This window comes from Papio anubis, chromosome 9 (genome assembly GCF_008728515.1).
Source record: "Papio anubis isolate 15944 chromosome 9, Panubis1.0, whole genome shotgun sequence".
In the NCBI taxonomy this organism is placed as follows: Eukaryota; Metazoa; Chordata; class Mammalia; order Primates; family Cercopithecidae; genus Papio; species Papio anubis.
The window spans coordinates 95,403,831-95,429,596 of NC_044984.1; the positions used below are offsets into that span (position 1 = coordinate 95,403,831).

Below are 25,766 nucleotides of genomic sequence, written 5' to 3' on the forward strand. Positions count from 1 at the left end.
CCACACAATTACATGGAAATTGAATAGTTCACTCCTAAATGACTCCTGGGTAAATAATGAAATTAAGGCAGAAATAAAGAAGTTCTTTGAAACCAATGAGAACAAAGAGACAACATACTGGAATCTCTGGGACACAACTAAAGCAGTTTTAAGAGGGAAATTTATAGCACTAAATTGCCCACATCAGAAAGCTAGAAAGATCTCAAACTGATACACTAACATCACAATTAAAAGAGCTAAAGAGGCAAGAGCAAACTAATCCAAAAGCTAGCAGAAGACAAGAAACAACTAAGATCAGAACAGAATTGAAGGACATAGAGACACAAAAACCTTCCAAAACCAGGAACTGGTTTTTTTGAAAAAAATAACAAATACTGCTAGCTAGACTAATAAAGAAGAAAAGAGAGAGGAATCCCATAAAAAATGATAAAGGGGAGATCAAAACTGACCTCACAGAAATACAAACTACCAACACCTCTATGCAAATAAACTAGAAAATCTAGAAGAAATGGATAAATTCCTGGACACATACACCCCCCCAAGACTCAACCAGGAAGAAGTTGAATCCCCGAATAGACCAATAATAAGTTCTGAAATTGAGGCAGTAATTAATAGCCTACCCACCAAAAATAGCCCAGGACCAGATGGATTCACAGCCGAATTCTATCAGAGGTATAAAGAGAAGCTGGTACCATTCCTTCTGAAGCTATTCCAATCAATAGAAAAAGAGGGACTCCTCCCTAACTCATTTTATGAGGGCAGATCATCCTGATACCAAAGCCTGGCAGAGACACAACAAAAAATAGAAAATTTCAGGCCAATATCCCTGATGAATACCAATGTGAAAATCCTCAGTAAAATATTGGCAAACCGAATCCAGCAGCACATCAAAAAGCTTATCCACCACGATCAAGTCAACTTCATACCTGGGATGCAAGGCTGGTTCAACATACATAAATCAATAAATGTAATCCCTCACATAAAGAGAACGAAACACAAAAACCACATGATTATCTCAATAGATGCAGAAAAGGCCATCAATAAAAATTCAACATCCCTTCATGTTAAAAACTCCCAATAAACTAGGTGTTGATTGAACATATCTCAAAATAATAAAAACTATTTATGACAAACCCACAGCCAATAGTATATTGAACAGGCAAAAGCTGGAAGCATTCCCTTGAAAACCAGTACAAGACAAGGATGCCCTCTCTCACCACTCTTACTCATCATAGTATTGGAAGTTCTGGCCAGGACAATCAGGCAAGAGAAAGAAATAAAACGTATTCAAATAGGAAGAGAGGAAGTCAAACTGTCTTTGTTTGCAGATGACATGATTGTATATATAGAAAAGCCCATGATTTCAGCCAAAAATGTCCTTAAGCTGACAAGCAACTTCAGCAAAGTCTCAGGATACAAAATCAATGTGAAAAAATCACAGGCATTCCTTTACATCAACAGTAGACAAGCAGAGACCCAAATCATGAATGAATACCCATTCACAATCACTACAAAGAGAATATAATACCTAGGAATACAGCTAACAAGGGATGTGAAAGGCCTCTTCAAGGAGAACTACAAACCACTGCTCAGGGAAATCAGAGAGGACACAAACAAATGGAAAAACATTCCATCTTCATGGACAGGAAAAATCAATATTGTAAAAATGTTCATACTGCCCAAAGTAATTTATAGATTCAGCGCTATTCCCAGCAAACTACCATTGACATTCTTCACATAATTAGAAAAAGCTACTTTAAATTTCATATGGAATAAAAGAAGACCCCATACAGCCAAGACAATCGTAACCAAAAAGAACAAACCTGACTTCAAACTATACTACAAGGCTACAGTAACCAAAAGAGCATGATAATGGTACCAAAACAGGCACATAGACCAATGGAATAGAACAGAGACCTCAGAAATAACACCACATATCTACAACCATCTGATCTTCAACAAAAGTAACAAAAACAAGCAATGGGGAAAGGATCTCCTATTCAATAAATGGTGTTGGGAGAACGGGCTAGCCATATGTAGAAAACTGAAACTGGACCACTTGCTTATGTCTTATACAAAAATTAACTCAAGATAGATTAAAGACTTAAATGTAAAACCCCAAACCATAAAAACCCTAGAAGAAAACCTAGGCAATACCATTCAGGACATAGGCAAAGTCTTCATGACAAAAAAGCCAAAAGCAATTGCAAAAAAAGCCAAAATTGACAAATACGATCTAATTAAACTAAAGAGCTTCTGCACAGCAAAAGAAACTATCATCAGAGTGAACAGGCAAGCTACAGAGTGGGAGAAAATTTTTGCAATCTACCTATCTGGCAAAAATCAAATATCCAGAATTTACAAACAACTTAAACAAATTTACAAGGAAAAACAGCCCCATGAAAAAGTGGGCAAAGGATATAAACAGAGACTTCTCAAAAGAAGACATACATGCGGCCAACAAGCATATGAAAAAAGCTCAACATCACTGATTATTAGAGAAATGCAAATCAAAACCATAATGAGATACCATCTAATGCCAGTCAGAATGCTGAAAAAGTCAAGAAACAATAGATGCTGGTGATGCTGTGGAGAAATGGGAACACTTTTACACTGTTGTTGGGAGTGTAAATTACTTCAACCATTGTGGAAGACAGTGTGGGGATTCCTCAAGTATCCAGAACCAGAAATACCATTTGACCCAGCAATCCCATTACTGGGTATATACCTGAAGGAATATAAATCATTCTACTATAAAGACACATGCACACAAATGTTTACTGCAGCACTATTCACAATAGCAAAGTCACGGAACCTACTCAAATGCCCATCAATGATAGACTGGATAAAGAAAATGTGGCACATATACACTATGTTTATTGCAGCACTATTCACAATAGCAAAGTCATGGAACCAACTCAAATGCCCATCAATGATAGACTGGGTAAAGAAAATGGAGTACGTATACACTGTGGAATATTATGCACCCATAAAAAGGAATGAGATTATGTCCTATGCAGGGACATTTTTGAAGCTAGAAGCCATCATCCTCAGCAAACCAAGACAGGAACAGAAAACCGAACATTGCATGCCCTCACTCATAAGCAGGAATTGAACAATGAGAACCTATGGACACAGGGATGGGAACAACACACAATAGGGCCTACTGGGGAGTAGGGGCAGTGAGGGGATGGAAGTTAGAGGACAGATCAATAGGATCAGCAAACCACCATGGCACACGTATACCTATGTAACAAACCTGCACATTCTGCACATGTATCCCAAAACTTAAATACATAAATAAATAAAATAAAATAAAATAAAAGAATTAAAAGAGAAGCCACACATTAGGAGAAAAAAGTTTTCAAAAAATATGGCTGGTAAAGAACATCCACATCTTGCCTCTAGAATACATAAAGAACACTCAAAACTCAGTGAATTCAAAAATCTTATTGAGCATAAGATTTGAACAGACATTTCACAAGAGAAGATATGCAGATGGCAAATAGCACACAAGATTATTTTAAATATTCATTTAAAAATGAGAATTAAACACAATGAGCTATCACAACACACCCATGAGAGTGGCTAAAATTAAAAAGACTGACCATACCATGTGGAGGACCTTGAACCTTCATATGCTGCTGATGGAAATGTAAAATTGTACAGCCACTTAAGAAAACAGTGTGGCAGTTTTTCAGAAAGTTAAATGTTCATCTACTATATGATCTAGTGGAATCACTTCTGGATATTTACTAAGAAAGTTAAAGCATATATTCATGCAAAGTTTTGTATATGGATATTTATAACAGCTTAATTTGTAATAGCCCCCAAACTATAAAGGACCCAAATGTCTATCATCAGGAGAATAGATAAACAAATTATTCCATGTGATGGAATACTACTCAGCAATAAAAAGAAATGTGCTACTGATATGTGCAACAACATGAATGAATCTCAAATTATGTTGAGTGATGAAAAAATGTTATATGATTCCATTTATATAAAACTCTGGAAATTTCAGAGTAATTGATAGCAACAGAAAGCAGATCAGTGTTTGCCCTGGAGATAGTACAGGGAAGGTGGCTGGTTAGAACGTGGCATGATAAAACTTCGGAGGCAATGGATATATTTGGTATCTTGGTTGTACTTATGGTCTCATGAGTATACACTTATGTCGAAACATCTAATTAAACAACTTATGCTGTCTGTTGTATGATTGTTGTACCTCCATAAAGCTGTTTTTAAAAAGATCTGCATATCCATTACCTCTCCCTTCCCATTTTATGGATGAGGGAATTGAGTCCTGAGGACAAGAGAACTTTTCCAAAGTCATACCACTAGTCCATACCAAAGTCATACCACTAGATTTTAGTTTGTTACTAAAATCAGAGGCATTAGGTTTGTCCATAATGAAGCTTCTGAATGAAAATAGAAGAGCTCCTGGTGTAATTCCAGGGAGCTGAGGGCCATTATCCTAAGTGAATTAATGCAAGAATAGAAAAACCAAACACCGCATGTTCTCACTTATGAATGGGAGCTAAACATTGAGTGCACATGGACAAACAAGGGAACAGTAGACACTGGGGCCTACTTGAGGATGGAGGGTGAGAGGAGGATGAGGATTAGTGAACTACCTGTCAGTACTATGCTCATTACCTGGGTGACATAATAATTACACCAAAGCCCTGCAACACACAATTTACCTGTGTAACAAACCTGCACGTGTACTCCCTGAACCTAAAATAAAAGTTGGAAAGAAAAAAAAAATTTTAATTAACATGGGCAGAGAACCTGAATAGACATTTTTCCATATAAAACACACAAATGGTCAACAGGTATATGAAAAGGTGCTCAATATCACTAATCATCAGAGACATGCAAATCAAAACCACAGTGAGGTACCATCTCACACCCATTAGAATGGCTCTTATCAAAAAGTGGTAAGTATTGGCAAGTGTGTGGAGAAAAGGGAACAGTTGTGCGCTGTTAGTAGGAGTGTACCTTGCTTCAGCTGTTATGGAAAACAATATGGAGGTTCTTAAATTAAAAATGAGGTACCATGTGGTACAGCAATGCTACTTCTGGGTACATATCCCAAGCAATTGAAATCAGTATCTTGAAGAGATATCTGCACATCCATGTTCATTGCAGCATTATTTACAGTAGCCAAGATATGAAAACAACTCAAGTGTCCCCTGACGGAAGAATGGATAAAGAAATTGTGGTACGTATATACAATGGAATATTGTTCAACCATAAAAAAGAATATCCTGCCATTTGCAACATGGATGAACTTGGAAGGCATCATGCTGGGTGAAATAAACCAGACACAGAAAGACAAATACTGTGTGATCTCACTTATATGTAGAATCTTAAAAAGCCAAACTCTTAGAAGCAGAGAGTAGAATAGTGGTTGCCAGGCCCTGGGGATGGGGAACATGGGGAGGTGTTGATCAAAGGGTACAAAGTTTCATTTGTAAAATGAATGAGTTCTGGGGATCTAATGTACAGCATTGGTGGAAATAGATGTGTTAATTAATGTGATTGTGGTAATCATTACATAATGTATATGCATATCAAGTCATCACATTATACACTTTGAATATGTTCAATCTTTATTTGACAGTTAAATATTTTAATTTTTTTAATGAATTTCCCAGCCCTTGATCCCAATTTCGTAGCAGCAAAACTTTTCTTCTAACTCTTGGTGCCCCTAAGAGGGTTGATAGCCCAGATTGTTTTCTCCAAAAAGCACCACGCTTACATTTGTTTTGAACATTGTGAGTATTCAAACTCTGTATTAATTCAAATGGACTCATTTGCTGTTTTAGGTCTGAATCGCTTGCTTACCAATGGCTCCTATGAAGCTGCATTTCCCCTGCATGAGGTATTGTGCTGTCTTTAATCGTTATCTTTCTTTCAATTGTTTGTTACTAAAATCAACTTCTAGGGATAGTCAATAATTGAATGTGTCGACATTTGTTCAGAATGAATTTTATTTCTTCAATGGGTAATTAGGGAGGGTCTACTTCAATTGTTACATGTCTTCCTCAGCATAGATTTATTTCTATATATCTTTTTATGTAATTGTGAGCATACTTAAGAGTCATTCAGCATGAAGTCATAGGAATGGCTTAGAGACTTTGTCATAAAATTAAAAAGGCATTGAAAAGTTGCATGAGGCACCAAATCCACAAGGAGAATGTTCTTGAAATATACAGTCTTTGCAACAAATAAATGTATAGCTATTCCTTAAAAGAGTGGGAGGAAGCCATCTTGAAAAGTCTCTGGTAACCAAAGGGTGACAAATAAAAATTAATAATGTTGTACTCATCATTGCTCACCTAAGATGTATAAATGCTGTGACTCTATTTCCTTCATAGTCTCCATCATATAAATTACTTTTGCAAGTGTAACTGATTACCCCAGCTCTGCTTTCCACAATAGATCTTGAATTATTTAACCCAGAATTCCCCTACACCTGGGTTTTTAGGAACATAATCTCTCATGATTGTTGAGAGATTATTGTCATTTTCATGGTGGTACACCCCTACTGTTGTCACTGTATGACACAGAGAATACAAAGACAAATGTCATAGCCTGTGTCCTCTGGGACCTCACAAAGTAGCCAATGTGCAGCAACGGTTAGTTAATCTTCAGTACAGCCTTCTGTTGGAAACAGTGGTAATAATTTGTCAATAGACTTTGGAAGACAGTTCCAACTCTCCGTAAATGGCAAGTCTTTCCAAAACAGACTTTTTTTTTTTTTTTTTTTTTTTGGCTTATAGTGGTTCTTCTCTTAATTTTAAACACCAAGAGGGTACAAAAGGTGAGGTAGAATTTTCAGAACCTTATTTATTAAGAAAACCAGAAGCTGCCATCTGAGACCCTGTTTACAGACTGCCAGGAAACATGTTTGGAATGCTCCATTTACTATGACAGAAGCAACCATTTTGACACAAAGGTTTGCTAGAGCCATATGCAGGTGTTTCTGAACTCTAAAGACATACTGTTCCCCCAAACATCATGTGGCTTCATCATGTGATTATTAGTTGGCATTGCCCAGAAAAGGGTTTTGTGAGAACTGCATCCTCCCTGCTCCCAGCCCCAGCTCATGGTACGGGCAGTGTCTGAGAGATGATAAGTGGCAGAAGTGTCTGTGCACGGAGTGGGTGGGTGGCCTTGGGGGTGTCTAAGGAGATGCAGCTACAAAGCCCCACAGAGTGACTCGTGCCTTTCACAGTGACTTTCCTATCTCAGTAAAGTCCTGTATTCTATGAGAAGAGAAGTTCCAAATCGGTAATAGCAGCAGCAGTCATTGCATCATTGCTTTTCTGACTTCTTACTCTCAGTTTAACTTGATTATATTATTTAACCTCAGAGGCAAAAAGGCAGGAAAGTCAGATAGTGCTGCCCTTGTTTCACATTAAAGATTTAGATAGAGGTTTAGAGAAGGGTGAAACCTCGTTACGTCACACAATGAGTTGGTGGTTGATCTGAGACTCACCTGAGTTTCTTTACTCCCAGCCCTATGTTCTTTCCATTAAGAAAGGACTTCTTATCAGGCATGGTGGCTCAGGCCTGTAACCCCAGCATTTTGGGAGGTCGAGGTGGAAGTATTGCTTGAGTCCAGGAGTTCGAGACCAGCCTGGGCAATACAGTGAGACATTGTCTTTACCAAAAATAAATAAATAAATAAATAAATAAATAAATAAATAATAAAGGGCTTATCCACTTAAGGTGAATAATTAGTTTGCCTCCAGAAAGTACCTTTTCTCTTTGTGAAACTATCATTGCCACAAACTAACCTCAGAAAAACATGCACCTCTCTGGCCCTTTGTCTCCTCATTTCTTCAACGAGGAGGTTGAATTAAATTTGAATTACAAGAATTCTGAAATGACTTCCAGCTTTTACATTCCAGAATTTTCTTGTCAATAACATTGTGACAAGGTTACAACTATGGCTGTTTACCAACTATCCTATCTTGAAAGAAGTGGGAAGAGAGGCCAGGCACAGTGGCTCACACCTGTAATCCCAGCACTTTGGGAGGCCGAGGGGGGCAGATTGCTTGAGTCTAGGAATTCGAGTCTAGCCTGGGCAATATGGCAAAACCCCATCTCTACAAAAAATACAAAATTTAGCCATGTATGGTGGCACATGCCTATAGTCCCACATACTCGGGAGGCTGAAGTGGGAGGATCACTTGAGCCTGGGAGCCGGAGGTTGCAGTGAGCTGAGATTGCGCCACCGCACTCCAGCCTGGGTGACAGAGTGAAGCCCAGTCTCAAAAAAAAAAAAAAAAAAAAAGAAGCAGGGAAGAGAACTAATAAGTCCTGGGCATGGCCCCTGGGCCAGACACTTTATTCATTCAAACCACATAAGAAACCAAATGGGACAAATATTACTAGTTCCACTATGAATTAGGAAATCAAAGCTCAGAGCATTTAGGGAACTTGTCCAAGGTCTTCTAGATAAAAAGTAGCAGAACTGAATTTGAACTCAGTTCAAAGCACGTGCATTTTACTAGATATCAGCAGCAGCGAGACAATGTCCAGAATAACTCATCAAACCACCTGCCCTTTAATAGAGAAGATTCATTTCTTTTTCATACCACTCCTATCACAACACCTGCTGTAAGACACTTGTGTTACCAAGAGCATTTCCTTGTGACTTTTGTGAGTACTACCTCACTGGCAGTGGTGTTTTTATCCCAGGGAAGTTATAGAAGTAAAAACTCCATTCGAACCCATGGAGCAGAAAACCACCGACATCTACTCTATGAGTGCTGGGCCTCCTGGGGCGTGTGGTATAAATACCAACCTTTGGATCTTGTAAGGTGAGTTTTTAATCAGCTGCAAATATAAAGCTTGCACAGAATGATTAGGGCAGACTCTCAGCTGGGACAAGGTCTCAATGAAGCAAAAAAAGCCTGAAGTATACAGCTCTCACTCATATCTGGCTTCTTCACAAGAGGGAAACTCATCTGAGTATATCAGCTGTTCTTGGTAAACCTACCATCCTTCTGATGAGGATGGAGTTTCCCCCAAAAAGAGTCTAAGAGAGGGACCTAGGAATGGGGATGTGAGATCAGCCGGGCCTGTCACAAGACTTCATAAGGAGTGAGTCACCCATGTGAGTCTTATTGACAAACTATCTTGTACAAAGGTAACACTGCTTACATTTATTACTGACAAAGTAAAATATTTATTACTGTTATGCAAATAGGGCATATGGAGTACTGTCATTCCAATAAATTTCAGGCTTAGTTTTCATTTAAAACTAATAACCTTTAAAGATTGCTTTAATCTGCTGGTCAAAAAGTATATCAGCTTTTAACCTATGATAACTGTGAAGTGGAAATGTATGGGTTTTTTTATTATTATACTTTAAGTTCTGGGTTACATGTGCAGAACGTGCAGTTTTGTTACATAGGTATACATGTGCCATGGTGGTTTGCTGCACCCATCAACCCGTCACCTACATTAGGCATTTCTCCTAATGTTATCCCTCCCCTAGCCCCCCACCCCCCACAGGCCCCAGTGTGTGATGTGTTCTCATTGTTCAGCTCCCACTTATGAGTGAGAACATGTGGTGTTTGGTTTTCTGATCTTATGATAGTTTGCTGAGAATGATGGTTTCCAGTTTCATCCACGTCCCTGCAAAGGACATGAACTCATCCTTTTTTATGGCTGCATAGTATTCCATGGTGTATATGTGTGTAAATATATGTGCGTGTGTGTGTGTGTGTGTATTTTAACCGTCTATATCTGCCCAACCTTCTGCCTTGGCAGCATTATTCTCTGACATCTCATTATTTATTTAGAGGCTGGTTATTAAGATTGGGTAATAACAACCCACACTTCCTGGATTCCTTATTGGGGAGAAAGTCATGTCTCATTTCCTAAACTAGTTAGATGTGTTGTTTCACTTAAATACCGGGGCCATAAAACAAATGAGCCCAGAGGGGAGGAGAAACAAAAGACTTTATATTTGCACCCTTATCACCAAGTGTTTACTCTCCGTGTTCCAAGGGCATTAATGAATTGTGATCCATTCCTTGTGTGGGTAACAAATAATCCAGATAATCTGAGTGAATGGAAAACATTTTCTGAGATGAGATCATTTTCCTTTGGTCGGACTCAGCGGATGATAAACAGTGGGGGAAAAAACAAAAGTAAATTCTCTTCCCAGCCTCAGTGGCATGTTACAGGATTACATTGATTAGAAATTACAGATAATTGCTGTAGGCAATGTATTTCCCATTCATGACAGTGTTTTGATTAAGATTTTGCAGTTGCAGTTAGTCAATGAGTATTCATTAACTGTCTCTTGTGTTTCTAGTACTGTGCTAAGTACTACTGGCAAAGCCAAACAGACGCCAAATGGTCTCTGGCTCTGAAAACCTCAGTTTTCCATAGCAACACAGGCCCTACATACTTGAAACATCAAGAAAAGAAAATACAAGGCCATGCATAATTAGGTAAAATGTGTGACAGAGGCCATAAGTTTTACAGTCATTCAGAAAAATGGAAAGAACGGATGTGATGTGGCAGCACCCCTGTGGAAGTCTCTGGAGAGCTGAGCCCTGAAGAACAGGGCATTTATGTTGGGCAAATAAAGGGTGATGAAAAGCACAACCAAGCCTTGAGTAGAATGAAGTTATGGAGCATCTAGGGAATGTCATCTCTTAAAAAGTTCCCATCCTATAGGTTTTACTTCCACCATATCTCTCGAATCGGGCCCCACCTCAGCATCTCCACTGCCTTCACTTGTTACTTGGACTATGACAGTTGTGTGCCTAGTTGGTCTCCCTTTGCCCACTCTGGCCCCTTCCAGTCCATTCTGTCTTCTCAGAATAAGCTTGTATGCAACCATGTTATTTTATGGAAGGGCTAATTCTAGTTCTGATGTAGAGTAGTAGTAGAAGAAATGTAAGCCCAGATCCTAGATTTGATTGGATGTTCTATTATCTTGGCTTACTTTGCTTGCAGTTTACCAGTAAGGCCACTAGAAAGTAAGATGATCACACAGAGTTTCATAATGCTTAACTTTACATGCTGCACTGTAATTTGCAAGGCTGTTGTGTCTTTAACAGGCGGTACTTTGGAGAGAAGATTGGGTTGTATTTTGCCTGGTTGGGCTGGTACACTGGCATGCTCTTCCCAGCTGCCTTCATTGGATTGTTTGTCTTTTTGTATGGCGTCACCACTCTGGATCACTGCCAAGTCAGGTACGGGGAGCTCTTGGGGGAGCTTGCCTTTGTTTAGTACTTAGAGGTGGCTGTTTGCACTTTGGGGGTATTCACAGATTGTGGAGACATTTAGCTTTTCACCCAAACTTCCTACCCTCTCATGGAAAGACTCAAAGTTTCAGTTCACTAGGACCTCTCCATCCATTGTCCTTGCTGCCATGGTCTTCAGATAACCATGGAAGTAAAAGGCACCTTTTCAGACATACAAGCCACTATATGTCCACGGAACAAGCCATTTTCATTCACTGGCTGTAAGTGCTCTCTTTTTTAACTTTTTCACTTTTTTCCTCAGCTGATACTGCAAAATAGTGAACTAACAATTCTCTCTTACGAATTCTGTGTTTTTACAACTTGAGCCAGAAAGACATCTCACCAGCTTGCTAGTACCTTGGGAGTGGTTCAGTGTCGATGATCATTATCTTGGTTGTCTCACCAGAATATAGGTCAAGGTACTCACAGAGATCTTGTTGCAAGGCTGGACAATGATCTTAAATTGTCAATGTGCCTTTCAAATGTGATTGCAAAAGTAAAAGTGAGTGATTAAGCCTCCCACCTATGAAAATATTTTACTTTCTGGTGAAATTGTTAATGTGTTAATTAAATATAGTTTTCCCCCAGGGTAGGGCTGGAATCTCTAGTCATTTATGTTTTGTTTTCCTTATTAGTTTTAACTTATCATACACATAGAGATCAAGATAAGTATCTTTATGTATCTTCTTACTCCCTTAATTCAGTATGAAATTGCTTCAGACCTTTGAAAAGTGAAGAACATTTCTATAATTTGGGATATAACCATCAATGTTTGGCTTCATGTATTTTCCTGAGTTTAACTTATTAATATGTAAAAATAAGGAACAGCCTCATAAGTAGGTTTACCAAAGTATTTAAATGTGCAAGAACTTGTTTACGTTAATAACAGATAAAGCTAAGATGCTTCTAAGGGCAAAAATTTAATCTACTGGATCTTATTTACTAGTTAAACATTCTGGCGAAGTTAGAAAAAAATGTTCTATGTCATCAAAAGCAGTTCTTCCTGTTCTCTTTTCCAGTAAAGAAGTCTGCCAAGCTACAGATATCATCATGTGTCCTGTGTGTGATAAATACTGTCCATTCATGAGGCTGTCAGACAGCTGTGTATACGCCAAGGTAATTTCAAACTGTAGCATTTTAGATGGATTGAATTTAACATATGCCTTCCTCAGGGGTGGTAGGTAACTCTGTTCTGTCATTTCCAGTCTTTGATTTTCAAGTGAATGTTGTAGGACAGTCTTATCTCCATCATTCAGTATTCTAATTCAGGTATCTTTGTTAAATGTCCGTGTATTTGGAAGGCATGGCTCTAGACATCATCCATTGGAGCTGCAGCATGGCACAGTGTGAGGAGCACAGTGCTGGAGTCAGAGAAAGTTAGGTCCAAATGTTCACTCTGCTCTTTACCATTTCTTTGTCTGGGAACAAGATATGTCTTTGAGTCTCAGTTTTCTCATCTGCAAAATGGAGACCATGATGCTTGTTTCACATGGAGTTAAGGTGTATACTGAGCATAGTGCTTGGTAAACAGACCTCAGTAAATGACAGCTATCATCATTTGCCTCCTCTTCATCATCATTATTATCAAAATGACCTCCATTCAAGGCTAGCTCAGCCACTTATCTCTTTAGCCCTGCACATGTGCCCCTTTCTAAGAAAGTCTTCTTTCATAGAAAGAAGCTCAGTCTTCTGAGCTTTCTTGTCTCTAAAATGCAGGAAATATGTGTCCTCTCTGTCTTACCCTAATGGCATGACACGAGGACTAAAGAAGAGAATATATGTGAAAGTGTTTTGAGAAAAAAAAAATACATGGCACCACTATTTCTATTATGTGTTATTGCATACCTCTTTCTCGTGATATGCCTTACTTTATTTCTTAGACATGTTTTTCACATTCCTAGAGTTTTTTGATACTTAGGTGATGGTGTCCCTAACACAAAAGAATAGCTGAAATTTGGGTTTGTGAAGCCTTTTCCAAGATCCACTGCCTTTTGGCTTGCCCAGATTCAGATATAAATGGCACTGGCAGATTTTATCCAGCTTGTGTAATCACTGAAGCCTGGATCTGTCTAACTACTCTCTTGGCATTGCAGAGTTTTGTTCATTTTAAATGAGAGAACATTTGATAGGCAACCCAGGATCCCGCCTATCTATAATGTCTTTAGTACTGCAGGTGGCCAGTCTGTGTGGGAGGAGCCCAGACAGCAGCAGTGAGCTGTGGTTTTAGAAAGATTTGAGCTCTTATGTTGCAAGGGACAAAAAAAGCACAAAATGCTCTCCCTATCTTTATGAAACACTCAGATAGACCTGAGTGGATGAGGATAAATTTAACAGAGTGACTTTAGGATATAGAGATTTGGTGAGGATCAAGAGCTTTGTCAATAATACCATTTTGTTTGTAGGTCAGATATAAGTGTGAATAACTCAGGTTTTAAAATTCTGCTTCTGGGGAACCCCAAAAGTGGAAGCCTAGTTTTTTTTCTTATGTGGAAAGATATGCTTGAGTAAAATTATCTTTTTAGGAGATCCTTAATAATTCTTTTAAGGAATCATCATGAATAGTTTATGAGTGCTCAGATTTTATAGGGGCTTATTTTGGCAGTTATTCTCCCTAACTTAAGACCTAGAACAATAATAATTATAACAGTTGCAGCTATAATAATAGCTAGACAATCTACATTGATTATTTTTAATTATCTCAGTAACTTCAAGATACGTATTATTATTTCCATTTTATTCAGAGACTCAAAGAGGCAAAAATTACTCATGCATGGTCATGCATGTCCAGCAATAAGTAGCTGGGCCTTGGTTTATTGCACTGCAAAATATGCCTTCTTTACCACTGTGCCCTACTAAGCCACAAGATGTTTAGATTCTGAATTTAACATTTGGCCTTGCCTAGAAACTTAGTAAAATGAAAGATAACAAGCCTTAGAATGACAGAATTGGAGTTATACAGGGTTTCCTTTAGAAATGTTTATTAGAGATGTCAGAGTGATTTCATGGGACTGTGGATACACAGAAATATTAGATCAGATTGGAGCTAGGATCCAGTCCAATCAGTGGCTGTTCTGCTGATAGGGATGCTGTATCCTTGACTTTTGTGTTTGCAAGAATCAGAAACCCAACTCCAACTGGCTTAGGTAGAAAGCTATATAACGGTACATTTTGCTAGAACAGATCCTGGGCTGGCTCACACTGTGGGATCATGAGGGCCTCACAGCCTGGAACTGGTTCTTCAGGGCCCCTGGTGTCCCTGCCCACGTGATCATTCTGTAGACCAGTTCTCTGTACAACAGAAAAGACGGCTACTAGCTGCCTTGGCTCCAGGCTTACGTCTTCCTTCCCTTGTCTCCTTAAGCGAATTTTTGTGCTTATTTTAAACTCCTGGTCTGCTGCTACACTATGTCTGTGGGAATCTTCTTTGGAGGGGAGGGGTTGTTGTCTTCCCCATATATTTCATTATTTTGGCCTGTGGGTACTTGTCCTCTGGAGGTGTCAGCCACTTTGAGTAAGGGTCAGAGGCCAAGGTCAAGTTTGTCAGTCCTGGTGAGTTACAGAGAGGACAGCGTGCCCCAGGCACAACTGTGTGCTACCACTCTCTCTCAGGGGACTTTTCTGGTTAGTTTCATTTTAAAACCTGCTTAGAACAAAGCAGAATTGGGTGTTGGCACTTCCCTTGATTATAATCTGCCAACCCTGGGGTTTAAGAGGAGGTGGATATGGAGTGAATGCCCTGGGGCAGCTATCCAGGTAGCACCTGCTTTTCACCGGTGTCTAACCGAGCAGGACTTTTAGCATTCCCTGATATTGCTCCAGGAACACCAGCACCTATGGTGTGGCCTGCTTAGCTGGTTTCTGAGGGAGGGGAAACTAATTGTCCAATGGCCATTTGAGGGAGAGAGGCTAGAGTAGAGTTTATAGATTTCTCTAACCTGTGCTCTCACTCTACCTGGTATCTACAACCTACCTCTCCCCACACACCACCACCATCACACACACATACCAGTTCAAGATAACCTCCCATCTCCCCTGAGGTTTCTCAGGGTCTTTGTTTTTTGTTTTTGTGTTTTGTTAGTCTCTGGAATCTACTATCTTGCTTCTCCAGGACTGATTTTGGCAGAAGGTGCCATCAGCTTAAGCTAACTGACCGTCTCATTAGGAACCAGAAGCCCCTATAAACTTACCCCTCCTCATTCATATATTGTCAAATTGATAACTGCAGCAGAAAGCTATCTGTCTCCAAGTGTTTGTGTATCAGCCCCAGGGAAGTACTCTGATTGGTTCTATTTTGAGCCATGTGTCCCCTTGGGACCAGCAGGAGTTACCTGGAGAAAGGAGAATGGAAGACAGATGATCCAGGTAGCCAAAAACAACGATAACTGCAGTCCATTCTAGAATGGACACTGATGGTGCAAGCTACACTTTCTAGCAACTCTCAGTAAATACTCTGATAGAGGCTGGATGCGGTGGCTCATGCCTGTAATCCCAACACTTTGGGAGGCCGAGGCAGGTGGGTCACCTGAGGTCAGGAGTTTGAGACCAGCATGGCCAACATGGTGAAACCCCGTCTCTACAAAAATACAAAAATTAGCCGGGCCTGATGGCGGGTGCCTGTAATTGCAGACACTTGGGAGGCTGAGAAAGGAAAATTGCTTGAACCAGGAGGCGGAGGTTGCAGTGAGCCGAGATCGCGCCATTGCACTCCAGCCTGGGTGACAGAGTGAGAATCCATCTCAAAAACAAACAAACAAACAAACAAACGACGTGATTTCTAAACAACAACAAACTCTGATAGAGAGCACAGTCCAGTCAAATACCACTAGAACCTTCAAGCTTGGTTTGATACTGAGTGCCCAATATACAGCTTAACATTCCCTCTGGCATGTGAAATAGACAAGCTTCAGACATTTGTCTCACAGCAGGTATTTGAGTGCTGCCCATCTCTCCTCTATTCAAAGAAAGAGAAACTTTTAGAATCATCTGAAATACTTCACATTCTGATATAACATGGAAAACCTGTTTATATTTGGTGCATTCTCAAAGGGGCAATAAAGTATACTTTATAGGTAGCTATAAAGTACCCCCAAAAAAGGTTATCCTTTATGAACCTATCAGTCATCATTTCAATTTGTCATGGACATTGGTATGATTTATACTGGAGGCAGAAATGAGCTTGGCAGTTTTGCAGTAAAAATGGATATTTTTGCTTTCTGCTGTGGTGTTTGCAATAGAATATATTATTCTAGCAATAAAGCGTTGCTAGCTGTCTTTGTGTTATGTGCAGAAGGTGAATATAGTGATTACCCAAGGCTTTAATAAGGGTAGAGTTGGATTTAGTTAATGGTTCTGCTCTTTTTTATAAGGCTGAAATTCAGAGGGCAGCCCAGAAAATGTTTGCTCAGAACTACATAAACAAAATAGCCATGTTTTCAAAGTGAATAAATGAGGCATTAAAAACAGTGCTTGGGAAGGTGAAAACCTTTAAAGCAGCGCTAACAATACCTTCCTGGTCCTAAATATAACTAAATCCATACACATATGTATGTGTATAAGAGTTTTGTAGTACACAAAAGGGAATTCTTAGTAGCACTGTTGGGGCTGCTGATAAATGTTCAACTAGATGAACCACATAAAGAGAATTGTCTCCTCTATGAACTACCTCACAATTAGAGGAAGCCTTTTCTTATTTATGGTTCAAAAGGAATATTCCCCCCACCCAAAACAAAGCCTGTAAAACTCATCATATCATCACAGCTATTTTTACAGAACTTGAAAAACTTTGAATTGGAATATCATGTATGAGAAATGAGCTTAACACTGATTCTTATTATTCGCAGGTAACCCACCTTTTTGACAACGGAGCCACTGTCTTCTTTGCTGTTTTCATGGCAGTTTGGGGTAAGTGTTCTAAAACCATAAAACTTGAGTTTTCCTCATATGCCCTATGATATATTACCTTAGAAGTTTCACTTTGGATGTGAAAGAAAGAAGCCTGAGTAAATGGAGTTGGCTTTCCTATTAGCAGAAAGTTGGTAAATAATTTATTGAGTTTATTTAAATGATATTGTAGAAGAGAGACATGTCTGATTTCTCTTAAACCTTCAACAATGTCGTTAGCACTCTGTTATTAGAGTAAAATTTACTTTCTGTTGGACACAGAGATAAAGCTTATGGTACAACTTTAGTTTACGTCAGGGAATAACTGAAACACCATCTCAGTATATATAGGACTTTCTATTGTAAGTGGCTAACGTGTGAGTACCCACCTTTAGCTTACTTCTAGCTCTGTACAAAATTACCCCTAAAAACAAGGCCTATTTGCAGGACTGAATTGAATTTTTTGATATCATTTCAAACTAACAGTCAAATATTTGGAAGCAACAGGACTTGATTGAAATCTCAACTCCGTTTACACACTAGGCTGTGTGATTTTTGGCAAGTTATTTAACCTACCTCTTTGTAAAATGGGTTAATGAATATATAATAGTCAAATAATTATAAAGCTTCCATTTAATGATATAGAAAAACATCTCACAAATTCATGGAAAGCAGTTAATGGCAGTTACCTTTGGAAAGGAAGATTCATGGGAGAGTAGGTGAACAACGATGAGAGACGAACTTTATGCTATGTATTTTAGTCTGTTTTAAACTTTTTACAATTACACTTTTCTCTTATAACTTTAATTGCCAAAGTCTGAATTTTGATGTAACAAAATTCTACTAACTTTAGACTTAGGCTTATCTTGTTCATTATGTCTGCTATGAATATTGGAATCTTCCCCATCTTTCAGCCCCCGGCTGAAATGTCATCTGCTCCAGCCAAAAGATGTCTTTCTCCTTTGAATTTCCGTGGCATTTTGTTCTTAGGGCACTTAAAATTATTTTCGCACGTAACTTATCTTGCCTAGTAGATTTATGGTCCTTGAGGACCATTATGATCATCAGAGACCTCATATGGTTTTTTTGGGTTTTTTTTGTTTTTTGGTTTTTTTTTTTTTTTTGAGATAGATGGAATCAGTAAGTTTCTGTTGGATGGATGGGTGGGTCGATGGATAGATGGGTGGATGGATGGATGGATAGATGAATGGATGGGTGGATGGAAGGAAAGAAGGAAAAAGAGAAGAAAGAGAAAGAAATTACCAAAAGTATTTATTTATGATACAGCGAATTTATTTAAGAGATCTTTTTTGGTAAGTGGAAACATAAAACCTTGTTCACTTGAGGTAGCTTGTTCTTGATATATTGTGTCTTTTGTATCTAGAGACTGTCAAAGGAAAATTGTCCCACCCATCACAGCTCTGTTGAAGGGACATGTTTTGAACCCCATGACTCCAGTCCCTCTCAGCCAGTAAGCATTTGAACCAAGATCAGTCAAAGCACAGGTTGGTGAGTGGCCTGGGAAAAGACCTGAGGTTCTGCCCAGACAAGGACTGGTAGGGCCACCCAGATTCTTATTATGAAGAATGTGGACTAGGAAATGTAAAGGGAAATAGGGAGTTAGCAGCAGGAATTGACACTGAAAAATACAGAGAGCAGGAGGGAGGGAGAAAAAGAAAGATTAAAATTGACCATTGGGTAGAAGTAGGGACCAGGAGGAATTAGGAGGCTGAAGTTATGAGAATCAGAACCTAGAAACAGGTAGAAGCAAAGAACTAGGGGAAAAATTAGAGGGCGACAAAGCCAACTGGGAGAAAATGCAAGACAATCCCCCAGAGAGAAGCAAAGAGAGAATGTAGCCAAGTCATGTTATTAGTGGAGTGTCAGGATGAAGACCCAGAGTCTCTTGTGGCTGAGGCCTCTCTCAAGCTTCGGGCTTCTATATCCTGTCTCTGAATAGGCCAGGTCTTTTTTCCTGTAGGATTCCTGCCTCCCTTGGTGGACCTTGTGAAAAGCTTTCACTGTTCATGCTACCCTTAATGCATCTCTGTCCCTTGCAAACAAACTAACCCTAACATAATTTTGATTACAGGACTGAGCTCTCAGATAAAGAATGTGTATCTAGTTTTGCTAGAATCTATTAGTATCATAAACCATGATTAGGATAAGCCATATAATGCTTAAGCTTTGCCATGGTCACAAATGAGGGGACTTTGGAAACATATTCATTTCCTAAATCAGTATTGTAAATACTAAATGTATTCTGTAAACCTAAATGTATCTAGTATTCTGCAAACCTAAATACTAAATGTATATTGTAAACCTAAATGTATTCATTTCCTAAACCTTTTCAGGTCATAGCACACATAAAAGTGAAAATATTTATGAAGCATGCTTCTATACATGGAGGAGCCTCCTCATGGCCGTGGATAGGGCTGTCCCAAACACCCTAGCCTTAGAAGCCACAAGGGTTGAAAGGGTTATTATTATTATTCCTGGCATAGTCATTTGGAAGCTCTGCCTTGGGCTGCTAATTTATTCTGTAATGAGTTAATGCTTCTATATAACGAGTGGTATCCTGGTGGTATTCTGGAAGAATTATAACACAAAACTTCCTTACCCACTTCAATATTTCACCAATTTCAAATATACCTTGAATTAAATAATGGTTTCTTCTCACAGTTTACCTCCTGAGACTACATAGAAGTAAATTTTGGTATGATGACTTTTGTTCATAAGGCAGAGGTTATTACTCTCCCCCAGTACCTCCATTATAAAATGGATTGCATGCCCTCTTTGCAAGTTGAGTTTTATGTTATGGATGACAAATAGGTTTTGTTTTATCCCCTTACCAACCTCAGCTGATTGGTGCTGGCTGCCTGGAACATGGAGTTGAGAAGTTTCTGAAGTTGAAAGTGGGTGGATTGGAGATTTAACAGCTCTTGTGCTTTGGAGTATACTTTGTAAGACTCTGATGGATGTTCTATAATAAACTTTGGGCACAAAGGAACATTTTAGGGCCGTTCCAGGCAAGACATGCCTGGAATAATTCACCCTCTAAATTGCTTTGTCTTAGATGACAACTTATTGCTTAAATCCCATATTATTCCCAGAAATGTACTAGTTTGAGAAAAAGAATGAGTTGCCCCAAGTGTTTCTTTGTAGATAGAGATAATGCCTTTTGCAGAAATCTGAAAGAGTCAACAGTATTAACAGTTCTATTAATAGCATTCATTTTTGAGGGATTACTATGTACTAAATGCCGTCCTAAGCATTGCCCATGTATCATCTCGTTTAATCTCTCCAGCAAACTTGTAAAAAGGTACTGTTCTTATCCTCATACGACAGATAAGGATACTGCAGCAGTTGCCAGAAAGTGGCAAAGCCAGGAGTTAAACTGGGCAGTCTGAGCTCCTCTGCTCTACTGCTAGAATCAGGTATTGTTTGTTACCTTTTCCTTCTGTTTTGGAGACCTGAACCTTAAAATAAAGGACTGCTATGCCTGTCCTGAGCCCCATTTATCCTGCTTTGAGACAGTGATGTTCTATAAAAACGTGTCAGTTCTAATGGAGCTCAGTTTAATGGTCTCAGGATCATTTCTTATGATTGACAAGTTACAGCATTAAAGAAAACAAATGCACTCTATTTTCAGGAAATTGCTAGATATGGAGCTGATGAGAACAGATGTAAGTGGTTTACAAGACTTCTGAAGGGCTGGGGTTGACGTGTTCATTTTGTTGCATTTGCTTTGTGTGTTCGCCGGAAAAAAATAATAAGGCTCCATCTGGAACCAGTTTGTAGAAACTGGGAGGGCCTTGGTGTTGGGTTAGGAATCCTGACAGAACTCCACTACCTTTGTTCAGGCCACATCTGTGTGAGCGCAGGGCTCCCTGGGGATCCCTGAGGCATGCTGTGAGCCTGGGTCTAGGCTGGAATTACAGTGTGGCCCATTCCTCAATGCTCATTTTTGTTCAGAAAGGTCCAAGGGGCAGAATGATTATGGACTAAATAGCTCCTCTCCCGAGGGAAAAAAAATTGAGTCATTAGGCAACTAGATGTTGGCAGAGACCTGTCGGGGAAGCAGATTATTTCCCTCTGTTCTGTTTCTGGTTTGGTTTGGTTTTTTTTTCTCTTTCTCCCTTGTTTTTCATTTTCTACTTTTAGGATTGCCAAAAGTTAAGTTATCCCCAGTAAACACACAAAGCAAGATCCTCAGAGCTCTTTAATCGAAATGACAAGATTGTAATTATTTAGTGTGATCCTGTTAGTAATTGTTGAATGAAGTAGGTCTCATTTAAAAAAATACATTTTGTAAGAATCAGCCTTTTGTTTCTAGATATTTATGCTGACTTTGTATTTCATAGTCTTGTCTACATGTTCAACAAAAAAACTGGTAATTTTATGTTGAAAAAGGTACACATTTACTAGAGGCCTACCATGTTTGTATGCACATTCACGTAGGATACCTCATCAATTTCTCATCACCCATTAGAAAGAAATTACTAACCTCATTTTATAGATGAGGATACTGAGGCTCAGAGAGGTTATGCAATTTGCCCAGGATTCCAGTAGCTGATAAGGTGTGGAGCCTGAACTTTAAACCAGATCTGATCTATTTCACTTCAGAGTCATTCCAAAGTGTGTCCACCATGTTGTGCATCTTCTGTGAGGTATGTCAATTAAGATGTCATTAACTCATACACAAAAATGAGTAAGATGTGATCTCTGCTTTCAAAAATCTCAATATATTAAAGGAGAGTTGATAATTATAATACAGGGCAAGTCCAATTTAAAATAGGCCAATGAGGGTTAATGTAGTCAACTTCCTGAGGCAAAAGGAAAAGCAGAAAATGTTCACCCAAGAAGAGGTATGAGGTATTGGAAAGAAGTCTTAGCTTTGCCAGGCAAAGTAGTGGGGTTGGAAGGAGGTGTAGATAACATTCTTAGGTGACAAGAGTGTTTTGTAAAGCTCTGAAAAGGAAGAATTGGCTGTTCATAGTGATAGGGAAGTTGAGTGTGTGTTAGTTTCCTAGGGCTGCTGTAACACAGTACTACAAACTGAGTAGCTTGAAACAATAGAAGTTTATTGCATAACAGTTCTGGAGGCTTGAAGTCCAAAATCAAGGTGTCAGTGGGATTCTGAGGGCTGCGAAGGAAGGATGTGTTCCATGCCACTCTCCTGGATTCTGGTAATGGTTGATGATTCTTGGCCTTCCTTGGTTTGTAGACGCATCACTCCTATCTCTGCCTCTGTCTTCACCTGGCATTTTCCCTGTGTCTCTGTGTCTTCACGTGGCTATCTTCTTCTCAAGACACTAGTCATATTGGATTAAGGGCCCAGCCTACTCCAGTTATGACCCCATCTTAACTAATTACATGTGCACTGACCCTATTTCCAAATAAGGTCACATTGTGAGGTAGTGGGACCTTTTTTGAGGGGACACAATTCAACCCATAGCAGAGTACTCGTTGAAAGCTGAGAGCTGCTTATCACAGGCCACTTGTGCCACAACAGAACATGGCTTCATGCTGTAAGCAACAGAAAGCCATCTGGAGTTATAATATGGGAAGGGACATCATCAATTGTATTTGGGAAGTAACTCTGGCAACAGTGTAGGGAGAGGTGAAAGTGGAGGCCAACTGATGGCAGGCAGGCCCCTTAGAAGGCATTCCAGTGCTGAGTCAAAATATTATGCAGAATTTGACTTCAGAAAAGGTCCAGTTTCCAGGATAAAAACCACATGTGTAATAACTAGCTTTAGTTATTTATAATATGCAAAATTTGTGAACAATGTAAATGTCCAACAATAGAACAGTTTGGTAAATTATAATCAGCTATTATAAATTGCTCTTTCAAAGCATGTGATAATACAAAGCTTGTATTTAAAAAATTTTTAGGTATACAAGTAAAACATGATTTTGAATATTAAATGTCAATGAAAACTGAAAAAAATGATGTCATAATATTAATGGTGGTTTGCTTTATGTGGTGGGATTGTGGGAATATTTTTTTCAACTTTAAGTATAATCTATGTGCAATAAAATCCAGCAACTTTAAGTGAACAATTCAACAAGGTAGGTCAAATGTATATAGTCATGTAAGCATCACCATAATGATGGTATATAACAGAACATTTTTATCCTCTCGAAAGTTTCCTCATGCCTCTGCAGTCAATCCCTTGGCAACCTGAAACCTGCTTTCTACCACTGTAGTTTCACCTGTTCTAGAATTTCATGCAAATTAAATTATTCAATATGCAGCATTTTGTGTCTGGCTACTTTTCACTTCAGTTAATGCTGCTGAGATTCGTTTATGCTGTTGCATGTGTCAGTAGCTGGTTTCTTTTTAGTACAGAGTAGTATTCCAGTGCCTGAATATGTCATATTTTGTTCATCTACTTACCAGTTAATGAATATTTGTGTTCAATGTGGTTTTTAACTATTGTAAATAAACCTGGAAACTATTGGCTCTTCTAGTTTTGTTTTGTTTTGTTTTGTTTGTTTTTTGTTTTTTGTTTTTTTGTACATTTTCGTAGAAGCCTTTGTATCTGTTCATCTAGGATGAATAATTAAAAATGGCATTGCTGGATCATGTGATAAGTGAATGCCTAACTTTGTAAGAAATTGTTTCCCAAAGTGGCCATATCATTTTGTAGTCAATATCAGCATGATTTGAGAATTCCAGGTGTTCTGCATTCTCACAAGCACTTGGAATTGTCACTCTATAATTTTAGTCATTTTAGTGGGTATATAGTATTATCCCGTTGCAGTTTTAATTTGCATTTCCCTAATGAGTAGCAGTGTTGAACATCTTTTCATTAGTTTATTTGCAATCTGTGCATCTTACTTGGTGAAGTGTTTACTCAGATCATTTGCCCATTTGTTATTGGGTTGTTTGTCCTCTTTTTAAGTTAAAAGAATACTTTTATATATTCTGGATAGAAATGCTTTATCATACATGTTGCAAATATTTTTCCCTGTTTGAGGCTTGAATTTTTATTTTTTAATGGTGCCTTTTGAATACCAAGAGTTTTTTCTTTTTATATACTTTAAATTTTGTTTCTGTCCGTGTTTTCTATGTTTTATTTATGAAATCTTTGCCAAACTCAAAGTTTCTAAGATTTTTGTCTATCAAAGATTAGATGGTTGTAGATATGTGGCATTATTTCTGAGGCCTCTGTTCTGTCCATTGGTCTGTATATCTGTTTTGGTACCAGTACCACGCTGTTTTGATTACTGTAGCCTTGTAGTATAGTTTGAAGTCAGGTAGCATGATGCCTCCAGCTTTGTTCTTTTTGCTTAGGATTGTCTTCACTATACGGGTTCTTTTTTGGTTCCATATGAAATTTAAAGTAGTGTTTTCTAATTCTGTGAAGGAAGTCAGTGGTAGCTTGATGTGGATAGCATTGAATCTATAAATTACTTGGGGCAGTATGGCCATTTTCACGATATTGATTCTTCCTATCCATAAGCATGGAATGTTTTTCCATTTGTTTGTGTCCTCTCTCATTTCCTTGAGCAGTGGTTTGTAGTTCTCCTTGAAGAGACCCTTCACATCCCTTGTAAGTTGTATTTCTAGGTATTTTATTCTCTTTGTAGTAATTGTGAATGGGAGTTCTTTCATGATTTGGCTGTCTGTCTGTTCTTGGTGTATAAGAATGCTTGTGATTTTTGCACATTGATTTTGTATCCTGAGACTTTGCTGAAGTTGCTTATCAGCTTAAGGAGATTTTGGGCTGAGATGATGGGGTTTTCTAAATATACAATCATGTCATCTGCAAATCGAGACAATTTGACTTCCTCTCTTCCTATTTGAATACACTTTATTTCTTTCTCTTGCCCTGACCAGAACTTTCAATACTCTGTTGAATAGGAGTGGTGAGAGAGGGCATTCTTATTTTGTTCTGGTTTGCAAAGGGAATGCTTCCAGCTTTTGCCCATTCAGTATGATACTGGCTGTGGGTTTGTCATAAATAGCTCTCATTATTTTGAGATATATTCCATCAATACTGAATTTATTGAGAGTTTTTAGCATGAAGGGCTGTTGAATTTTGTTCAAAGGCCTTTTCTGCATCTATTGAGATAATCATGTGGTTTTTGTCTTTGATTCTGTTTATATGCTGGATTACGTTTATTAATTTGCGTGTGTTGAACCAGTCTTGCATACCAGGGATGAAGCCCACTTAATCATGGTGGATAAGCTTTTTGATGTGCTGCTGGATTTGGTTTGCCAGTATTTTATTGAGGATTTTTACATCAATGTTAATCAGGGATATTGGTCTGAAATTATCTTTTTTTTGTTGTGTCTCTGCCAGGCTTTGGTATCAGGATGATGTTGGCCTCATAAAATGAGTTAGGAAGGATTCCCTCTTTTTCTATTGATTGGAATAGTTTCAGAAGGAATGGTACCAGCTCCTCCTTGTACCTCTGGTAGAATTCAGCTGTGAATCCGTCTGGTCCTCGACTTTTTTTGGTTGGTAGGCTGTTAATTATTGCCTCAATTTCAGAGCCTATTGGTCTATTCAGGGATTCAACTTCTTCCTGGTTTAGTCTTGGGAGAGTGTATGTGTCCAGGAATTTATCCATTTCTTCTAGGTTTTC

General features: G+C 38.7%; 1 protein-coding gene across 5 annotated transcripts in view; it reads left to right on the plus strand.

The window, feature by feature from the left end:
• ANO4 (anoctamin 4) overlaps nucleotides 1-25,766 on the plus strand; it is a 406,193-nt gene that overhangs the window by 317,557 nt on the left and 62,870 nt on the right. For all 5 annotated transcript variants that reach the window (XM_021922815.2, XM_021922816.2, XM_021922817.2 and 2 more), the window contains 5 exons: nucleotides 5,835-5,890; nucleotides 8,719-8,840; nucleotides 11,100-11,234; nucleotides 12,305-12,401; nucleotides 17,126-17,186. In XM_021922815.2, coding sequence (XP_021778507.1) covers nucleotides 5,835-5,890; nucleotides 8,719-8,840; nucleotides 11,100-11,234; nucleotides 12,305-12,401; nucleotides 17,126-17,186 — 471 coding nt within the window. The remainder of the gene's footprint in view (nucleotides 1-5,834; nucleotides 5,891-8,718; nucleotides 8,841-11,099; nucleotides 11,235-12,304; nucleotides 12,402-17,125; nucleotides 17,187-25,766) is intronic.